Below are 22527 nucleotides of genomic sequence, written 5' to 3'. Positions count from 1 at the left end.
ATATATGATAATTTACTGTATAATTAAATGAGTAGTACATGTTTGTAAAAAATATAATGTAACATTCAAATCCTGCATAAATATAATGTACCAGTACTGTACACTTAGATGACACAATGTATACAGAACTGTACTGTACTTACATTAATATGTAAGTAAGGTGAACCTCTATACTTACTCAAGAACAGCCATATTGAAGTTGTTCTGAAGGTTCCCAAGATATTCTCCAATCATCTGTTTACTCAGACCCTTCCGAGTTAGAAGAAATTTAGCCACAGCTTGTGGAGAATTTTCAAGGAATCCACGACCTATAAGATATGTCACACCTCGTTCTGGCTTTTTGTTAAACAGATTGAGACCAACCCGGTACTGTCTCTTTCTTACAACTTCTGGTACCTGTGAGAAAAAATACTATGAGCATACATGCTGGAGTTTCTATAATTAATTACTGTGTGATATCTATAAACTTTTAAGAAAAGACAAAGATTAAAATTAAGCAAATTCTTCAATGGACGATCAGAAGACTTTACAAGCTACTGAAGAGTAACAATTACAGTAAAAACAGATACTGTACAGCAGTTTATAAACATATACAGTATAGGATATTTTAAAATTGAAATACATGGAATGCTACATAATCAGAAAATAAATAATATAAATTTATACTGTATACACAACTAGGTTTAGACATTTTGAAAAATTTTCAGCGAGGGTAGATGGTGACAAATGTTGAAAAGGGAGCATTTCAGGGGATATCTGTTTTGAATGATACTGAACAAGCCTTATTGCTCTATACATGTCCATGGACTGTGAACATTGACGGTGTCTGTTAAATCTTGTTAGCTCTGCATTTGCTTAGCTACAATTTCTCTATAAAAGTTCAATAGTCAAGCCACAAGTTAGCTTAGTCAGCAAACAACTGGAGCATTAGTTATGAGCACCCAGGGTGAATCCATTAACTCCTAACTACTGGACAGGGAAGTCATAAAATTAAGTTAGGAGTAGCCTCAATATGTTATTCACAGTATTTCCCTGGAGAGGATTCACTTCATACTGCATTTTCTCAGATCTTATCCAAGTACAAAGTGTTTAATAGCCAATAATACAAAAAGGCCAAGCAGTGTTTACCTCAAGCCTCTCAACTTAAAGAGTACAGTACTATTCTACAAACATTCCGGTGGTAGATCAGTCAAATGGTTCGTCTCTAATGAGCTTCTCAACACTGCCTGTACTGTACTACTCTATGTTCAGTTTCTAACTTTTGGATTATAAAAAATTTGCCTTATCTTTATCTCCAATTTTTAATGATGGCTATCTATTCAACCTTCCCCCATTACTCTTCTGTGTACAGGTATTCCTTGGTTAACACACATTTACACAACACAATTTAAAGTTTACACTAGGTCACACTTTTCACAAAGCATGATCCATTTCAAGTTTAAAACAATCAATAGACATACATGTTCTGGATTTATCCTTGAAAAAATTTGTTTGCAGCCCCAAACTCCCCACTACAGCAATTGGTCATAGCGCAGTCACTGTACATCTTGGTAATCTTTGCTGTTCTTTCATGATTTACCAGTGTCACTCCTTCCAACCATAAAGATAAAGTGAACATCAAGTGACTAGAAACCAAAGGAAGCTATTTTGTTAAGAGTTGAAAATTGAAGTACTGTACAGTACTGTAGTCGAGTTGATTTAAATGAGAGAAATATGACAAGACAGCTGTTCACATGCTGAATTCTAAAAGATTGTCAAAAACCCACAGCCAGCTGTCCACACTGCAACAACAACTACACACACAGCTAGACTACACATACGCAACTAGAAAATTCTGTAGTTAATAATAAATAAAATAATGTAGTATATAAAAATAAATGCCACCACACCTCATCCAGCAGCAGTTGGGTGAAAACAACACATGGAGCGATTAGACACAAACTAGTGCTCGAATCTTGGCACACACTGTATCCGAGACTGTGAAGATGTTACTTTGGAATTTTGAGCTTTGATTATTTGCATGAATACATTGATTTACTTTATACTGTACATACATAAAGTATTGTACCAAACACATAAAACATTCTTATTTGTTACACACACACTCTCTCTCTCTCTCTCTCAAACACAACATTTCCTAAAGGATAATTAATTCCACTTGCCACGATACTTTATACTGTAGTGTTAACGAAGGAATATCCGTATTGTACAGTACGTACACTATAATGAGAATACACCAATTCCCCCATTAACATCATTTCAGACATGCCATTTCATTATAAAGTCATTGAAAAAAAAATATGTATGAAAATGATAAATGTATGACAATTTTAAAAATTCGGTACGAAGGTGCTCAGCGCCTGATTGTGATAACAGCTGGCTGTGTAAGTGATCAGTGTGGGCGCCGTATTTGTTTGTTATTATTCGGTGGTTGCTTGATGCTCTTCCAACATTCACTTAAAATCCAATTATAAATTTATTTGAGCCTGAGAACAATGAATGCTAAATGTGCATTGTGCACCACTACAGCTTGTGGTCACAGAATGAGGAAAAGAGTTACATTAGAAGTTAAACTAGATGTGGTATAGAGATTTGAAGGACAGCGAGCTGTCAATATGCAACCTACAACTGTAGGTAAGAACAATTTGTGGAATGTAAAAAAATTTAAATCATGTGCTAAAAGTATTACTCCATTATCTGCTGCAAAGTAAACTCATAACACAAGTGGCATTATGATAAATATGGAAAGAATGCTGAACATGTGGATCAAGGATCAAATTCAACAACACTTTCCAGGTTTGTTGCTTCCCATACAGGCAAAAGCTCTAAGTTTATTTGAAACAAGAAGACGGTGATAGTAATGAAAGTGAAACATTTCTTGCAAGTTGAGAGAAATTTTTGACCAGAAATGTACCCAAGGAACATAACCCCTATTTATAGCATTATGGTTAAGGTAAAATCGTTTTCAATTAATGTCGTTTCACTTAAAGTCGTGGCTTTCAGGAAACTGACAAAGACGTTAATGGGGGAATTGGTGTATTCTTCTTTCTTTCCATTCTTGTTACTTAATGTTGACAAGTAACAGAAGTCACTAACGTGCTTTTCTTATGGAATAGACAAACCAACATGCAGTGTAAGGCAAATGTTTTTCATGCACTGCATCAGTACATTTGAGCAGCATTCTACCTTAACCACTCTCTCTATGTAGGTAAAAGTGTACAAATAGAAATGTGCAATATTTTTTTATGCACCAAATGCTATTTGCTGTTCCATAAACCAATTTTTCAACTTATATATTTGAGACTCGAGAGACTGAAAGATTCCTTACTTTTAACCAATTATATATATATATATATATATATATATATATATATACCGTATATACTCGTGTATAGTTCGAGTTTTGAAGACCAAATTTTTAGGCAAACAATTGGGGGTCGTCCTATACATGCGAACTAGTTTCGTTAGGTTGAACCCGTGCATGATGGGAAGGGCGAGGAGCAACTTTTAGCTTCAGACATGAAAAATATTTACCATTTACTGCCAGTAAACAATGGAAACGTAAAATATGTACCAATTAGTAATGAAAAGTTGTGCAGTTCCTTCAGCAAATGAATCTCACCAACTTACAATAGGCTAAATTACCTTACAACGTGCTTTTAGTAGTCTATGTTGAAGTTCTTAGCACAGGCTAACTTATCATACACGGTACCACAGTTCTCTTTGATCTTCAAAAAATACTGGTAATAAAAACCTTTTCGATATTTCACACTTAATATAATACCCGGTAATCTACTTCAACCTCCTATTGTTTACAACGACGCATGATGCATCACGCAACACCAGCTGTATCAGCTAGACGGTACACGTGTTTTTCGAATCGTTTTCAGTTAAAAAACTGTTACATCACATGTATATTTTACCTTAACTGTGCCTGAATGAATATATTCTCGGAAATAAATAGTAGTTTTGCTGAAACGTGATATATTTTAATGTAAAATAGGATAAAATACATGACGATAACAAAAGACTTTACTTAACCTTCCGATGTTCAAGAGAAGTTACTCGTTTTTTTAATAGTTTTTGGTTAAAATATAGTTATATTACAATGGTATTCTATTCATACTGTGCTTGATATGATGCATTCACGGAAATGTAATATTTTTGTTGAAATGACGTAGGTATTACAGTGAAAAGCGAGATAAAATCGTGACGAAAACAATGACTTTCGCTTTTTCGTTCAAAAGATGTTACCGTAATCGCTTTTCGAATGGTTTTCAGTTAAAAAACTGTTGTATTACAATAATATTCTATCCTAATTGACTTGAATAAATACTACGATACCATATTTCTGAATATTTTCATTAAAATCCATCAAAATCATTTTCCTTATCATCATCTGCAGCACCAAACATCTTCTCCCAGTCCTCTCCTTGAACAGGGCTAGAGGGTACGTGTTTTTCGAATCGTTTTCAGTTAAAAAACTATTACATCACACGTATATTTTACCTAAACTGCGCCCTAATGAATATATTCTCGGAAATAGATAGTAATTTTGCTGAAACGTGATGTATTTCAATGTAAAATAGAATAAAATACATGACGAAAACAAAAGACTTTACCTAAGCTTCCGATGTTCTTGAGATGTTACTCTTTTTTTTAATAGTTTTCGGTTAAAATTCTGTTGTATTACAATGATATTCTATTCATATTGTGCTTGATATAATACATTCACGGAAATGTAATATTTTTGCTGAAATTACGTACGTATTACAGTGGAAAGTGGGATAAAATTGTGACGAAAACAATGACTTTCGCTTTCTTTCGTTCAAAAGATGTTACCGTAATAACTTTTCGAATGGTTTAGTTAAAAAACTGTTGTATTGCAATAATATTCCCTCCTAATTGACTTGAATAAATACTTGAATGGAAATATACAATATTTTTGTTGAAACTACCCGCGTTTCAGTGTAAAGTGTCGTAATAATAAATGGTAAACAATTTGCTTTCGGCACTCGTGTTTCAGGCACGGCGAGCCTCAGTTTATAGGACGTAGAGCGTTTTTACTGAAGGTTTTGTTGTTCCATTACCCTCAAAAACATGGGTCGAACTATAAATGAGGAATATCGTAAATCAACTATTTCTTGGTCAAAAAATCAGGGTCGACCTATAAACGAGGGGGGGGGGGTTATAGACGAGTATATACGGTAACCACTTTATGAAATATTATTTGAAATAGACTACAGAGATTCCTCAAGATTAATGTTTAAGTGTATATAATTTGATATACAGTTGTATGAAATACAGTACAGCGAGTTCTGCTATAACGCGTGTTTTGATAACGCGAATTTGCTCTAACGCGATTTATGAATTAGGAACGATATTTGTATAACGCGATTTTTGCTTACTATTTCTCCAATTTTGTGGTATTAACTGTGAATATGGTAAAGAAGAATATCTCCAAGAAGCGTTCTGGTGATAGAATTCCCGGTGATGATCGTAAAAGAAAGGATATAACACTTGAAGAGAAGCTCGATGTTATCAACCTCAAAATCACCCTTCTCCCCCATCAAGTTACATTCATATTTTTTCAAGGTAAAGTGTTACATTTACTGTATGATTTCATTATTAGATATGAATGTAACATTTATTTAGACTGTGCTATCCTTTGTGTTAGGCCGACTACTAAATTTTTTCGATTTCGAGTAATCTGCACCTAACCCTATTTTCTCCATAAGCCCTGTTATTTCTTTTACGCGATTTTCTATAACACGATATTTTACAAAAACACAATTATCGCATTATAGCAGAACTACCTGTAGATATATAACTTATATAATTCATATCTTATGCTCTTTCCATGTTTTTAAAATTGTACTGAACTGTGCTGTAACCATTGGGCTATATAAATATATTTATGCAAGGAAAACCATTCAACTGCATTACGCATATTATTCTGATAATGTCGTAACTTTCATAAAAAAACAAAATGTGGGAAACTGTGTCATTGTATCCTTATGCATTACTGACAAAACTGATCGTCTACTCTACCTTGGGCAAGTGAGAAGTGTGGGTGTAGTGGGCATGGGCGTAGCGTGCCGAGTGTGGGATCTGTGAGGGGATGGTTTGGGAATAGGTCATTCCCTCAGAGGAATGGGACTGCAGGGAATCTTCTGAGTTTTCGCTGATCTGGCTCAACCTCTTATCGTCGCAGATGACGTCACTTGTGCTCATCTGCTGGTGGAAGTTTCAAGCTTTTTTTAATTTTTGTGAAACCAATTACACATACTTACAATCTATGGAGCCTCAGAGGAAAACTCAGACACTCAATGAAGCTGGAGGGAAAAATCTATATTCACTGTGAGTTTAATTTCTAAGAATCTAAAAATGGCATTCTTTAATACGAAGAAAAACTATTTAACTAAAAGTGGATGCAAAAAAGGACTAACTACAGATGATGCATATGACTCAGACCTATTTACTAAAGAGATGCATTTTAAAGATAGATAAGAATACTCATTACTGTATTTATTTTGTCCTGATTACCAGACATTTTATAAATAGCAACAAATTAAACAAAATACTAACAGAATGCAGAAAGACGAAGTATTTGCAGTTTACAAAGCTTAAAATTATAAAAGTCTTCCAGATAACATTACAAATTTAAGATATAAGACATCCATATTTAGGTAAATAAAATATACCTGTATGTGACAGCTTGCCATTGCTGTGTTGACTTACTTGATGTTTGCGTTTCCATATTGGGGAAGTGGGATGATAGTCTGAATTATCCACTTGGTCGTGGGTAGACAGAGGCGTGGCCCGATCTGAGGTAGACTGCGAGAGCGAGGAGTCTGACCCAGAGGACTGGACGCTGGACAGGGACCCATTGTCCACAGACCTAATTCATGAAGAAAAAATATTGTTATAATAACCTGTATTAAATTATTAATTTTATAACTTTCCATCTGCTGTATAATGGAATCTAGATATCAATGAATATCAAAAAGTGTATATTAGTGATGAAAAGCTTTCATTTTTCTTAATTATAAACATTTACAAGTACTGAACTGTATTGTATAACAAAGTTCTTCACTTTATAATTACAGTGATATCTATCTATCTATCTATCTATCTATCTATCTATCTATCTATCTATATATATATATATATATATATATATATATATATATATATATATATATATATATATATATATATATATATATATATATATATATATATATATATATATATATATATATATATATATATTAGAAACAGGTCCAACCTTGTGAGTGGTCCTCTGTCACTGTGACCTCCCTCAGATGTAAGTGATGAAGGGGTTGAAGATGGTGGTGTTAGGGATGGGGGAGGGCACTGCAGTCTGTGGTTTGCCGCCGTTGATAGGGTTGTAACACTGTACCAAACAGACGTGTTTATAAATACTTTTATCCACAAGTGCATTTTTATTAAATAAATATACACTCCTATTATCAAGAGCACACTTCTTGCTTAAGGCAAGATAAGTCAGCAGAATTTTGTTAAGTACAATATATTGTACATTGTCCATAACTGAAAATTAATACACTGTACTGACAACACATGGGTAAACATGTGTAAACTGAGACAAGAAAACTTTTGTTATCGTATGATCTTTTATGTCGCAGTAATAAAACAAAAGCCAACATTACCATTTTATTAAGCCATCATCTTTAACCCTTTCACCAATAAGTTACAATTTTCCCCTAACCTAACCCCTCAAAAGAGAAAAAAAATCCTTCCTCTTATAAAGTTGTAGAAGGTGACCCATTACACAAAAAACCAATAATTAAAAACAAATAAAATGAAGTAATAGGAGTCACATCAAACAAGGATACTAATGACTAGAATTAAGAGATTGCACACCTTTCAGAATCTTGGCACACTGAAGCCCAGGTGATGAATGTGAGATTTCTTACATGACCGAGATACTACAGACAGTCATATAATCCACAGAACCCATAAATCCCTCTCAATTTCCTTAACTTGTACCCTGAACAACTGAAAAATAATATAACATACCTACCAGTCTACACTCAGAAGGCCCAGGTGTGTAATATTATGTATGTGCTTGTACTGGTGAACAAAATTTCCCAGGTTAAATAAAGGACTGTTGTGGCCTTAAGAGTTATACTGTAGTACCAAAGTCTCAGTCACTCACCTGTCATTACTTCCACTGCTCTCACTGGATTTAATAGAAGATGTGCGACGCGGTACTTCAGGTGGAATTTTCTTGCCTCCTGGGCCACGGATACGTCTTTGTCCACTCACGGTGATGCGATTCAAGGATGAGCTATCATGACTACCCTGTATCAAAAAAATATATATATATATTATACTATACAAATGATGATGATGGTGACAAATGAATAAATAAATTAGATAGCAAGTTTATTTTTCATGACATAATAAAACAATTCCATTTACTCTCTGGTTATCAACTATGTCCAACATTTAAGAATCTGGATATGTTATAAGAGTTGACAGAAGAGTTATGTGGGAAGCACTAAGGATGTATGATGAAGAATTAATTCCCAGTGAAAGTAGGATGTTGTTCAGTAAGTTCATGACTGATGCAGTGAGATAGATGGAAGCAAGAGGGCCCAACACTAATGGACACTAATAAGAGGCATTTCAAAAGATAAGTTACAGATGTTTGAGTGAATTTGGAAGTACTGGTGTACAATATGTATTTAGTAGAGTAGCTACAGAATTTTTCTGCATGACTGGGCAGTTTTTCACTTGGTGGTAATGTACGAAGGCCAAAAATGGCATTCTGTAATTTGAATTGACAGTTATAAAGCATGAACTTAATACAGTAAATGCTTGAACTCAAAAGGTATTTCTGTTAGATCATTTGTTGCTGTATTTCTCAGTTCATGTTTTACAACCATTAATTCAGATTGCAAAATGCCATTTATTGGTTTTTATACAACACCACCAACTGAAAAACTGTCCAATTATGTAGAATAATGCAGTAGTGGGAGGTTTATAGTGGATGTGAATAAAAGTAAAGAGATGAAAATAAACAGAGATGGTGACAGGAAGTAAAGAATGTTAGTCTGTGAGCAAAACAACACAGTTTGAATAAATCATATGCTAGCTGAGGGGAAGATGTAATGGTGCATTGAACTATTTTACTTTATATAACACAGTACAAAAATAACTTTACACTTGCAAAACTCAAGAAAAAAATAATTTTAATGTTATGTAAGAAAATTTTTGGACAAAAATTTGTAGTTTGAAGAAAAAATAGTGTTCCATTTTCAAAATAATGAAGAAGGCTGCAGCCCAGCAAGTGTACATACAGTTGTCAATATTCTGTTAAACTTACAAGGCCACTGTCCTCTGAAGAGATGTACTTCAAGTCTCGGTCATTTTGTTGCCCCTGATAATCTCCAGAACCATTCCTAACATGAGTAGGAGCTGGTGTTAAGGTGGATGTTGGGGTAAGGGGAGACTGGGCCGACACATGACAATAAAGTGAACTGTCATTCATTGAAGCAAGGGTATCATGTAGGTCATATGGGTCTTGCTGTTGTCTTATGGTGGAAGTAGCTGTGATAGGGGTTGTTGTGCGTGGGGTGTCACGCATGGACAAGGACCTTGCTGGCCGCCTGCCTTCGCCATACACTGCAAAAGTAACATTAACTATAAACAACAACCAAAATTAAAGAATATTGTATAAAAAATAAAGAAGCTACACTATATATGTAAATACTGTACATTATGGGCCATAGTACAAGTACAAATTAACCTTTTTAGCCTATTCAGTATATTACAAAGATAAAACTGACATACAATTGTGATCATAATACTCTTATTAATTATACATGTATTAATCTACAAAAATCTCAAAAAAATTAAGGCATAAAGAAATAAAAGGGGAAAGTTCTAAGGACATTCCAAACAAATTATGTTACAAAGCCTTTCAGTCAATTTTAAATTCTTACATACCTGTTGCATTAAGATTTCTTTGTAGTTGGTCAAACTCAGATCGAATTAGATGTTCAGCATCATTATACTGTTGACCTGCAGGGTCAGTCCATTCAGGAACATCCACAGTAAACCTGCGGGACAGTCGCTTCTCCTGGGCCTTGGCTGTGGCTGTGATGGAGCGGAACTTCTTATACATGGCATAACGACGGTATGCTCGCTGGATGGTGACGGCAGCACGCCTGGCTACCACACCTCCATACCTACAAGTATAACAAAAATATTAGATACATTACCTTAAAACACTTGAGCCTCACAGATGAGTCTCCTAGCTTGAATATCAAATACCAAAAATATATACAGTATACTGTACAGTAATTCTGCCACCTAAATATCAGTTCAGTAATATCAAGGAATGGCCCAAGTCACCTATAGCATTTGGTACTACCAAAAACTCATTATGTGGCACGGTATTAACATTACCGTATTTTGTGGCCAAAACTTATCAATAATTCATTAGAAACTTTAACACGACTGTACTGCCTACTGATGCTCACACTGAAAAAGAAACAAAGTATAAAATTATGATGAGATAAATAAACACAAACCTGCGTTCCAGCATCTCAAGTCGCATATCAGCGAAGTCTTGAGACAGTTCATATCCCTGGACATTGCCTGGGGCACCACTGCCTCGCCAGCGACTATTGCGGTTGCCACTGTCATCAGCTGTAGACCCCCGTGGCTGCCGCCGACTGCCCACACCAACACCGCTACTCTGCGACACAGCTTGCTGCAACTACCATAACAACCATCAGTACGTCGCACTGTTAATCTGGCCATATCATGACACCAAGGACTGGCATATAATGTGGTCAACCTTCAATATACAGTAAGTATATAAATGTTGGTGGTACAGCAGAAATGTGATTATCTGTCACTACCATCACCTGGGTTTAATCCCTAGCTCAGGACAAATGTGAAAATAGTGTTATCCAGTGTGACCCTACCAAACATAGTGAGCCATAACAAAGAATAGACCAACTACCTGAATGGCTAGTAGGCTTATAAATGGTGATATAATAATTAAAAACACTTGTCTATATTTTAATTATTGGCAGTGGCTAAATTACTGGTCATGGTAAAAGGCAAAATAGCCTGACAGGCTAAATTATTGGTCACTGCAATAGCTGACAGGCTGTTTTGGGCTATTTTGCTCGTCCCTAATGTAACCAATTATTTTTTTTTTCCAAAATTATAATCATAGCTTTTTGGGGGCATATTCCAATACAGCTCCACCCCGACTTACGACGGGGTTAGGGACCCAAATCCAGGTCGTAAGTCGAAAATGCTTAAATAATACACTGTACATAGAAAATCTAAAATGGGTGTCTCTTTCTTCTCAGCACCACAAAACTCTCACTTTTAAGCTTGCCAGCCATTTTAAAGTGAATTACAAACGAAAATTTTGTCAGTACACAGCGCAATCACTGACGTTGGAACTCGAAAATACTTAATTTGACAAAATTTTGGTACGACTAAGGCGGTCGTATGTCCAGGTGGTCGTAAGTTGAGTAGGTCGTAAGTCGGGGAGGAGCTGTAAATACTATTGTATCATTTCAGTACTTCTATTACATAAACAACGGACAGGCAAAATAGCCCCAAAAAACCTGTCGGGTTCTTTTGCCGTGACCAGTAATGCAGCCTAACTTTACGTATGGAAAATGAAGTTCTCTCAACTTACAACTACACAGTAAAGAAAGGGAAGAATATTATTTTATTTCACTAATTCAGAAACAATAACACAGGTATATACATATTTTCAGAATACCTGGAGCAGTGTTCTAGGTAACTCAGGTGAACATAATATACTGTACCTGTGAACGACGGGCACTGTGACTGCCATTGTGGTGGTGGTGGTGATGGTGTGCTTGGTGGAGGTGGTGTGGAGGCACGGGGGGCGCCGAGCTCTCAACACTGTAAGACTTGGTGATAGCAGGACCTAAACCTCGTCCTGGGGGGCCCTTACCACAGTACCCACGATCTACCTTCACCGGGGAGCTGAAACAAACACAATCTGTTAGCCATGGCATAGATTAAACAGACTAGTGATATTATGGTGTCAACTAAATAACTGCAGCCTACCTAGCAGCATCAAGTCACACACAAAATATGTATTACAGGACAGTACAGTATATACACAATTCAAAAAATCTATTCAATAATTAAGACAATTCTAAAACACCTTTCTGGGTGGGGCATGCGGGTAAATGTGAATTATTTCCAAGATGGACGTGTGTGCTGGTTGTAATGTAGATTTCTGGTCAGTCATCACTAAATACTGTATCACCAAAATAATTAAGAAACTATTGCCTTTGTCTGTTCAGTGCCCTAATCGTGAATTACCATGCCACTTTAGAGAGGATGGGCATCAGTGCTATTGTGGATGATCCAAAGTTATCACCAAAACCAAAAGCCAAAAAAAAGTGTAACTTTACCATTACCAATTACAAAGGCAGTTTTTTGGAGATGTATCATTTTGAACCCTGGAAACTTGTCCTTTTTGTGAATCACTGGCTCCAGAAAAAGTGGAACCAGGAAACTATTTTCAAGTGTTTGAAATTTTCCAAGGCATGTGATCGTTGATTGGCGTAGCTTCTGTTTCGAAGTTACGGAATTTTGGTTTGACAATTAGAAACCTATCAGATGTGAAGGTGTCTTCGTGGAGGTTGACGAGTCGCTTTTTTGGCCAATGCAAATATGAAAGGGGAAAGTTACGGAGCCAAATTTGGGTTTTGGGTGGAATTGAGCACAAATCCAAAAACTGTTTGTAGTGCTGCTTGTGGAACCATTAAATCACAAGCATGACAGTGAAACCTTTATTCACTACTCTGCTTAAATACATCCGTTCTAGCTCCATTATCAATATAGTGATGATTGGGGAGTGTATCTGACGTTGATGTCAAGGCTATATGCATTATGTGGTGAATCATTCTTAAAACTTTCTGAATCCTCAAGATGTTCAAGTGCATATGCAAAACATTGAGCACTTGTGGAGGGATGTTGAAAAGTGGGTAAATCGGGCACACTATTTCAAAGCAATATTTTTCCAGATATTTGTTTCAGGACCAATTATTGCATTGGTTCTTCGTTAAAACCACACATTTGTATCCTCCAACCTGATATACAGCAGGTCAACTGTCAATATGCTTCTACCCCACTTGAGGACGATGAGAAAGATCCCAATGACCCACAACCTTGCCTTTCAGCGCCTACATCAGTAAACACAGACCCAAGGGAAAAGCTAATATACAGAAACAGGCGATATCACAAGCGCTATTTGTCCGGCAAGTTTCAACTGACAACTCATTACCAGCATTCACATTTCAGTATAAAAGAAAGTAAGAACTACCATCACACAAACAGACGCCACGCTTTTTATTTTGGCACCATCACTGTTCACAACAAGCAAGATGGACGCCGGAGACCCAATGATACACTGCTGTAGGCGTATTATTGTGCACTAAGAGGCAGGAACATGGCTGACAAGGAGGAGCAAGTCCCTGATCCATGTAAAATTGGCCAAGTCTCATGATTGCACTATTGCCAAATTCGTTGAGGTTAATTACCAAATTGAGCGTTTCAATGCCAAATTTCCTAACACAGCAACAACTAACAAAATATGGATAAAAGTTAGTAAACATACAGTCATAGCATCACTTAATAAGCAGCACAATACCTTTATTTTATCACAAAAAGTCATCCGTAAGTTAATGTAATTACTATAATTTATAAACTCATACACGCAAGGTACTAAGAACTTATGCTAAGTGATGCCAGAATGCAAAATTATTTTGTTAAATATCAAACCGGGTTTTTAATACCAAATTTCGGGTAATTCGGTATTGAAAACTAACAATTGGCAACTATTGCTACGCCAAAACAATTTTTGTTTACTTACATAAAAACATTTATATATTTTCCTTACAAAAAGTACATAATACGGTATGAAAATATTCAGTAATCGGTAATTATATTTCCTCAAAACTCGGCACCTTGTGATGCCGTGAAACGATTTGAATGAAACTTCCAATCTGCCCGAATAGACCAGTGGATACAGCACTCGCCTCCTATTCCTGGGGTACCTGTCTATAAATGGGTACCTGAATTTACAACTTTGTGAAGTGAAAGTGATCGAGTGCAGTACCGGTCACGCTGCCTCCTTGTATATCGAAGGCATGGTATACAGTGTGCTGTACCCACACTATTTCTATCAGGAACGGGCCCCTCTTTTTCACCCCTAATCTACAGCCGATAGAGCTGATGGATGAAAGCTGTCGGGAAAAAAACGTCTGAAGGTTTTGCGTTAATGAGGTTGATGACACCGCACTTTCAGATCAAGCCAAGGTATATTCTACCTAATGGCCGGTGTCTTGCTGCCAAACGGCGCCATCCTAGAGTCCTCGACCAAGTAGCGAGAAGAGGGTGGCGACAACAAACAATGGTCCGTAGACTTGATTAAGAGAAACACATGTAGTACACAATACTCCCACACAATAAGAACACGGAATAGGGCGTAGGACTGGGATGGGCGACCCTTGGTGACCTCACGAGGAGCCTCCCCTCTCACCCCAACTTCTACTGAGTGATGACTACCGGGTGACAGGTCCCCCCCACCCCCGACGCGCCACAACACTATCCACACAAACACTACTAACAGCTGTTCTAGAGATCATTGCCTTTATATAACCACACCATAATAATCTGTTACAGAAAACAGACCAAACCTACAATTTTGTCTTGAACAACAGTACAAAAGAATTTATGCCCGTCACTGTAAATGAGACAGAGGAGACATGGCGCGTGCCTGAGTACGGGTGTCTCCCTGCTACCCACACCACCACAACGGCTGATAACGGCTGTCACCCCTCACACACATCTTCACAAACCACGTAACCGCAAACACACTTCTACACGTCTCCACCTCCATAAATACTGACCCACTCAATATTTCCAACTTGTCTGTATAGCTTCAAACAACTGCAATGGTTTCAGTCATTCATGGGGTAAATAGGAAAATGGCCTTGTCACACTCACATTAATAATATCAAGAAACAAATGTCAGGTATTCAAAGGTCGCAAAAGCCTTAAGTAAAAATAGTTTGACGGAATCTTTACAGCTAAGTTAATTTTCACGCACAAAACACCAGCGCGATAAAAAAAATACGAGAACCACCCTAGCCACTCCACCTCACCCCATAACCACTCGAGGCTTGTGTTGTCGTAGGTTGCATCAATGGCTAACCTTTTACTTTAAAATAGACAAACACACCTGTGAACATCCTGCTGATATAAAAAGTAGTGAAATAGACAACATTTACTATCATATCCCCTAAAATAACAGCACAACAGTCTTCAGAAAAATAAATTAACACTCACTAATCTTTCATTTACAGATGACTCACAGGCAACAAGAACATGATTGGTGATGAGTGGACATATATAATAACATAAGAATGGAGGAAACTGCAGCGGGCCTATTGGCCCATACTGGGCAGTCCCATTTACACCCAACCCCTATTGCTCATATATCCATCCAACCTATGTTTGAAGCTATCCAGCGTATTCGAGTTAATAATGATATTTGGTAACTTGTTCCACTCGTCCACTACTCTACAGTATTTCCAAACCAATGTTTACCTATTTCGCGCCTAAATCTAAATTTGTCTAATTTAAAACCATTGTTACGAGTTCGCTCCTGGTTGGATAGTTTAAGTACCTTTGTAATGTCCCCTTTGTTTAGCCGACTTCCATTTATACACCTCCACCTTATCGCCCCTCACTCTACGCTACCACCATATGTAACCTATCACCTCTGTTCAGTGTATATTTTCAGCCTCCGGGCTGCTATGTTATCTTAATAAACCGTCAATTATTATTATTACACACACACCTGGTAAGTAATCGATGGACAGACAGACACACCATAAACTACAGTGGTTTTGGTCGGCGACAATTGCATGTTACACAGACTAAGTATTACACATGCCACCAGGCTGCATGATATAAACACACAATTGGGGAGAGGGAGAGGGGCATTTGTTTACACCTTTTAGAAACGTCACGACACAATCCGGAGTCTAAAAGATTCCAATACGTTAAATGATTTCCAGCCAACCAAAGAGGCGGATTTTCCCCTTGCATCATTCCAATTGGCTTGATGGTGAACTCAATGACGTCAAAATTGCACAAAGACTCAACTAGGATGAATTTTGGTATCCTGTCAATAAGAGAAGGATGAAAAGGATCTATGGTAAACAAGGTCCTGTGGCTCTAGGACTTAATTAAACGACCGTAATGAGAAGGTTATCCTACCTGTCCTTAATGAGATGTGTACAAAAATGAACTACAGGTGGTAAGTACAGTGTATTTACAAAACTATTTTTATTATGTTTCACTTGTTAGTTTAGGTTAGGTTAAGTTAGATTTTATATTAGGTTAGGTTAAGTTAGATTTTATATTAGGTTAGGTTAGATTACATATTACCCACCAGTCAAATGAGACACTTTATTAGATCACAATTTATTTAGTAATGATTCACACAGTATAAACACACATAAATAAACATTTACCGAGGATAACACAATTAATTAGTAATATTTTTAACCAATCTAGTCGTCATAAGCCTCATCACTGACTTTGGTTTATACTACCTATCCTATACCTATCCTAACATATCCTAACCTAACCAATCCACGTCATGGACAGAGTTCCCGGGCTTCTTACTGCGACTCACCCACAGCACACATCTCTTAATATCCCCATAACTCTACAATAAGTTTACCTTGAGATTAATTCACTTTTCCCCGCCATCCAGTGTCCACTACAACCGACACTGTGAACGTGTGTACCATCCAAACACTGGCCGTTCCACAGCAAACACTCACTCGCCCTGGTAAAACATAACAAGAGCTCACCTGACAGGGGGCGGTATCACGAACCCGGACAGACAAATCAGCATTTTCTTAGTTTCTTTTTTTTTTTATTATTAAGTTATTGGTGTTAAAACATATCTTAAAGAGGGCCGTATCGTATGGCCGACACACACAGGACAAGGATGATCAACAACTGATCATTTTCAGCTCGTCTTGTCGTATACTTGTGCCCCAAGTCCCCAACATCTGCTCCTCATAAGATGCCAACTACCAATTACTACTTAGAATTGTATATAATTACTCGCACAAAATTACATTGCAATACATAATCTGAATAACATGTACTACTATCGTTTTTGTCACAACATATTTAAATTTACAGAAACAGCGACATATTTTAGCTAAATATATTGATAAACGACTACAGGCAACTTGAACTACTTAGCACGCGACACCTGCCCAGCACGCGCTCAAGACCTCGCCTGAATAGCCAATGGGCAGCTGCCTCAACTCGTCTTCACCAATGACGGCCCTCCCTCGTGCTCCCCCCTAACAACTTCCACCAATCACAGAACAGAACCCGGGCAGGTGGCCAGGAGACTTACCAGGTCGGGAACAAAAAATAATTGCGATTAATCCTGAACCTCATTAACCTAATCCACTCAATTTATTTCTAAAACTTTACATACGAGAACTATCAGAGGCACTACAGAGTCGTCACTAACTGCAACAACTTGCACGTTAAGCTCTCCGGTATGTAAACAAAGCGGGCGTCTGGCAGGGGGATCAGCTGGTCAGTGGCGGATAAAAACATAGTCCAGCAACTCTAATTTACCTCGACCCCGAGATGACAACAGCTGCCACGATCCCCAAACAGGCCTACACCATCAGGAGGTGTGTCTGTAAACCGAACCCACCAGTTTTGAGGGAGGCTACATGTGTTGAGGGAGAAAGGGTGAGGGAGGAGGAGGAGGATGGAAGGGGTGGCAATGGAGGAGAGGGAGGGTGAGGGGTAGCTAGCACGTGTCTGTTAGCTGTCAGGCGGCAACTGAAACCAGACCACTTCTTTGTTGCTCCCGTAGTAGCTATCTGTTACACCACACCATTACACCCTCCCTCGCCCCTAAGGCGTTCACGATCACACTATTGCGTTCACGACCACACTACTGCGTTCACGACCACACTACTGCGTTCACGATCATATTACTGCGTTCACGACCACACTACTGCGTTCACGACCACACTACTGCGCTCACGACCACACTTACACATCCTCACCACACCCTTCCACTCCCTCCCAACACCCCCCCACCCGGTAACCTCCACGAACTTAAGTGTCACTCCATCTCCACGTAACTCCCCACCTATGGCTCCACACGCTATAACACTCCACCTATGGCTCCACACGCTATAACTCTCCACCTATGGCTCCACACGCTATAACTCTCCACCTATGGCTCCACACGCTATAACTCTCCACCTATGGCTCCACACGCTATTACAAAAGCCTATCCTCGAACAGATTATCATAATATTGAAACTTATTGGCCATATTTCACTATCATCCTGTCATAAAGATGTAGGAAGTTTACCATGAATATCCTAACTTAAGAAATAATTGGTGATTTGGGGTATAATATTCCTTTATATGTTCTAACCTGAAGATAATGGCGTACCTTTAATAGTTAATTCTTATTTCAAGCATCGTCCTCTTGGGGTTACTATAAGCCATAAAGTGTGTGTGTGTGTGTGTGTGAGCACGTGGGGAGGGAAGGTCGCCGCATTCCAGCTGCTACCATTACCAGCACGCCCTCTTGCCCGTGTCTGCTGGCCACCTGTCCTACCACATCACCACCCTCACCCACACCCCTACCACACCACACCCCAACCCCTACACCACTCCCACACCACATCCACTACACCCCTACATCACTCCCATCCACCCACTACACCCCTACACCACACCACACCCCTACACCACCGACACACATCCCTACACGTCACAAACATCATTCCAAGGCAATTTCCATCTAAATTTGGCGCCGTCGGTTCTGTCAATCCTTCAACTTCTTGCACAACTCAATCCTTGTCATCATATAGAGAGTATGATACAGTCGAGTTTTTGTACAGTCGTGAACAGAAGTCCTGCTGCTCCACGAACCCTGAGATTCAGACTCATGAATCCGAAGCATTTATGGGCAGAATAATGCACCAGTGTCTTCTGCTTCGGGTTCATGAGTCTGAATCTCAGGGTTCGTGGAACAGCAGAAGGGGGCGACAGGACTTCTGTTCACGACTGTACCTGTAGCAGCGTAGGTTACAAAAGGTACAGGTTACGGCAGGTGGGGAGCGGTCAAGCGACACCTGGCGGGCGGGCATAGGAGGTGACCTCTCTCGACTACACAATACACCTTTGGTCGTCCAACTCACCCTACCCTTACACCTTGCTGGTCCACCCTCTCATAGTACACGATATACTCTGGGAATCCTACACTCTCGCAACACCACAGATCTTACACCCACACACACCACAACACACCTTGAAAGTCTCACATCCACACACACACCACACCCTGAAGGTCTTACACCCACACACAACACATCCTTTAAGTCTTACACCCCCACACACACCACAACACACCCTGAGTAAGCCCGGACCTACGGCCTAGCAAACAGTGCGTTAATGTTCGAAATAAGGCAAACAGAGTATTAGGTTTTATATCTAGAAGTGTAAGTAATAAGAGTGCAGAGGTCTTATTGCAACTATATATTGCGCTAGTCAGGCCGCACCTCGATTATGCGGTTCAGTTCTAGTGCCCTTATTATAGAATGGATATCAATTCACTGGAGTCGGTGCAGCGAAGAATGACGAAAATGATTCCGGGATTTAGAAACCTACCATATCAAGATAGGTTAAAGAAACTAAACTTGCATTCCCTAGAAAGACGAAGAGTGCGGGGAGATATGATAGAAGTATTTAAGTGGGTGAAAGGAATCAATAAAGGGGATATAGATAAAGTTTTTATAATATCCGGGCAGGATAGGACTCGTAGCAACGGATTTAAGTTGGATAACTTTAGGTTTAGGAGGGAGATAGGAAGGAACTGGTTCACAAATAGGATGGTGGACGAGTGGAACAAGCTTAGCAACTTTGTAGTAAGTGCTGGAACGCTGAAAAGTTTTAAAAGGAGGCTAGATAGATTCATGGATGATAGAGAGTGGTAGTAACTCTCGACAGGAGCTGCCATGCACAGGCCAACCGGCCTATTGCAGACTCCTTATTTTCTTATGATCTTATGTTCTAAGTCTTACACCCACCCTCACCGCACCCTACTAACAGTCTCTTCAATCAGGTGTAGCGAAAGTCCATCAACCTCAACACACGAACCGCCACAGTCAGTCTCACGAGAATTTATTAGTCCAGCAACACTGTAAACACGAAACAAGTCCTCAAGATTACCCCCATCAGGCGCTGCTCTCTCTCTCTCTCGTGTGTGTGTGTGTGTGTGTGCCTTCAGTGTGGGAGTTAGGTTAAGTTTCGGGTATTTAGATTGGGTTGTAAGAGATAAATTCGATTGGTTTTGCTTAAGGTTAGTTCCGGGTACTAATGAATCCCTACTCCAAGGTCCGTGCCACAAAAAAAGAGGGCCAGCACGGGCAATCAAGAGCTCCTGGCGTTCCCCCTCCACACATCCTAGTGATACGCTTAAAGCTACGCCACACGAACGTTCCGCCTACCTTCTGCCAGCACTGTCGTTGTTCTATCCCTCGATCACGCGTTACTAATTCAAATCTATAGAGCTCGGAATTGACTCTAACTTAACCTATCATTAATATAATATATCCTATAACATAACTTTAAGTAACCGTAATATAATCTAACTTAAACTACCCTCAATATAATCTAACTTAAACTAACTATAACAATCTAACAAGACCTATTCCTACCATAAACTACCTAACCTAACGCAATAGAAGCAAACACCAACAACAAATCCACAGGGTGTTGGCTGCGTGTGTTTGAGGTCACCCACGAAGCGTCACTCCCCCTCCTTCCCTCACACCTCAGGGGCTTCACCAATATAAGGTACGGGGTCGTCTTGCGGCTTGGTGACACTTTCCTTAACCGCATGTGGTCAACTTATACGAGTAACTTGGTGCTTCATTCCCAAACCACGAAGACTCACTTAAGAGTTGGCGCTTCGGTTCAACACCACACTGGATACCTGACAGTTTTAACCAGATGGGAATACAATAAAATCCTACTACAAAAAACGTATAAAACAAATATTTTATAAAAGTCAATCACAGAAAATGGCGCTTACCCCAGACTAGGAAGAGGTATAACTTTAAAAAAATATTACTTACGATGACACCACAACACAACAGTGAAAGACAAAACCACGCAATAATGTAGCTCTTCACGCCAACGCTAAAACACATCCATCAAGTAAACGGTAAATTTTCAAACGGTGAACAGCATCATTTGTCAGCACCCGTCCGAACTTTCTCTCTCTGGGAGGATAAAAAATTATGAAACCTTCTTCCGTCAAATTGTCTTTAAAATCTGTTAGGTAGGTCAGATTAGCTTTGGACCGGTTAATCCAGAATCGGTTAGGTTACATTTGGGTTAGATTGATTTGTTTAAGATTAGATTAGGTTATGGTTACACTGACCTGCTTTGGATAGTTTAGGTTAAGAGAGGTTGAATTCCAGTCCGTCCACACACACATATTAAGACAGCACTTGAAAGCTATCCCCTGAGGAAGGCGCTTTAGGTGTGATGATACAAAGCTCCAATTACATATTTCACTAGAGGCCTTATAACCACTCGTAAGCAATAGAGGAACAGCCTACCCCCATGATTACCAGACAAAGTACAAAATCCTCCCTCCCGTAACTGCCGATATATGAACGTATTTGACGAGGCTACGACACAAATATGGGAAGCCAAAACGTAAAAAAAAAAGAGAGAGAAAAAATCACACACAATAAGAAGGAAGTGTCTCATCTCTCTCAGTTACAGTGGAAAAGTTTACAAAGACGCGGAACTTCTCGACACTTGAGCTATGATGTGATGATGGCGACAAAAAGAGTTGAAACTCCCGCTGAGAAACACTACTTTAAACTAGGCTTCTTTTGCCTCGTCCACACGGAAAAAAGAAATTAAAAATAACTGTATGTATCCTTTTGAGAATTTCACGTTTTACTCCTCCTACACAACCTGCAGCTCTGCTCATCCTCAGCTAATTAACAGCGCCCCGGAGAAGAAAGAGAAGGCCATTAAACCACAGTCTGGCTGCCAGGTGGGGAGGATACCTTAACAAGCGGCCATTAACGTGCTAACTCCGTCTCCAGAACCTCCCTCCCTCCCAGGTACCTAAACAAGTACCCAGTTTCTTTATAAATTTATTCGGAAATACAGTATACTTCCTGATTTTATGTATCACGACATAATACATAGAAAGTTGATTTAGAAATATACCTATCACTGCAATGTCTAAAGACCAACAGGCTTATTGCAGACTCCTTATTTTCTTATACTTTTGATTCAGTGTTTATTCAGTTATACACAAGAAGCCACACTGTTAATGTCTTTTTGAGGTATCGTGGAAAG

At 38.7% G+C, this 22527-nt stretch overlaps 1 protein-coding gene across 7 annotated transcripts in view; it reads right to left on the bottom strand.

Annotated features, from left to right (window-relative positions):
- The window catches only part of LOC121865888 (IQ motif and SEC7 domain-containing protein 2-like), a 75147-nt gene that overhangs the window by 7623 nt on the left and 44997 nt on the right, over window positions 1–22527 (bottom strand). The window contains exons 1-10 of one of the 7 annotated variants that reach the window (XM_042365433.1): window positions 16953–17079; window positions 11853–12036; window positions 10587–10768; window positions 10000–10241; window positions 9377–9675; window positions 8204–8349; window positions 7292–7420; window positions 6742–6901; window positions 6052–6237; window positions 179–396 (exon numbers count right to left, since the gene is read on the bottom strand). In XM_042365433.1, the coding sequence (XP_042221367.1) occupies window positions 179–396; window positions 6052–6237; window positions 6742–6901; window positions 7292–7420; window positions 8204–8349; window positions 9377–9675; window positions 10000–10241; window positions 10587–10768; window positions 11853–12036; window positions 16953–16996 (1790 nt within the window). In that variant the 5' untranslated portion in view covers window positions 16997–17079. Of the gene's footprint in view, window positions 1–178; window positions 397–6051; window positions 6238–6741; window positions 6902–7291; window positions 7421–8203; window positions 8350–9376; window positions 9676–9999; window positions 10242–10586; window positions 10775–11852; window positions 12037–16952; window positions 17082–22527 lie in introns of those variants that run through there. The other 6 variants (XM_042365431.1, XM_042365432.1, XM_042365437.1 and 3 more) reach the window with 6 other exon arrangements.

Source organism: Homarus americanus, unplaced genomic scaffold (assembly GCF_018991925.1).
Source record: "Homarus americanus isolate GMGI-L3 unplaced genomic scaffold, GMGI_Hamer_2.0 scaffold50745, whole genome shotgun sequence".
In the NCBI taxonomy this organism is placed as follows: Eukaryota; Metazoa; Arthropoda; class Malacostraca; order Decapoda; family Nephropidae; genus Homarus; species Homarus americanus.
This window is presented reverse-complemented; position numbering and strand designations above follow the sequence as displayed.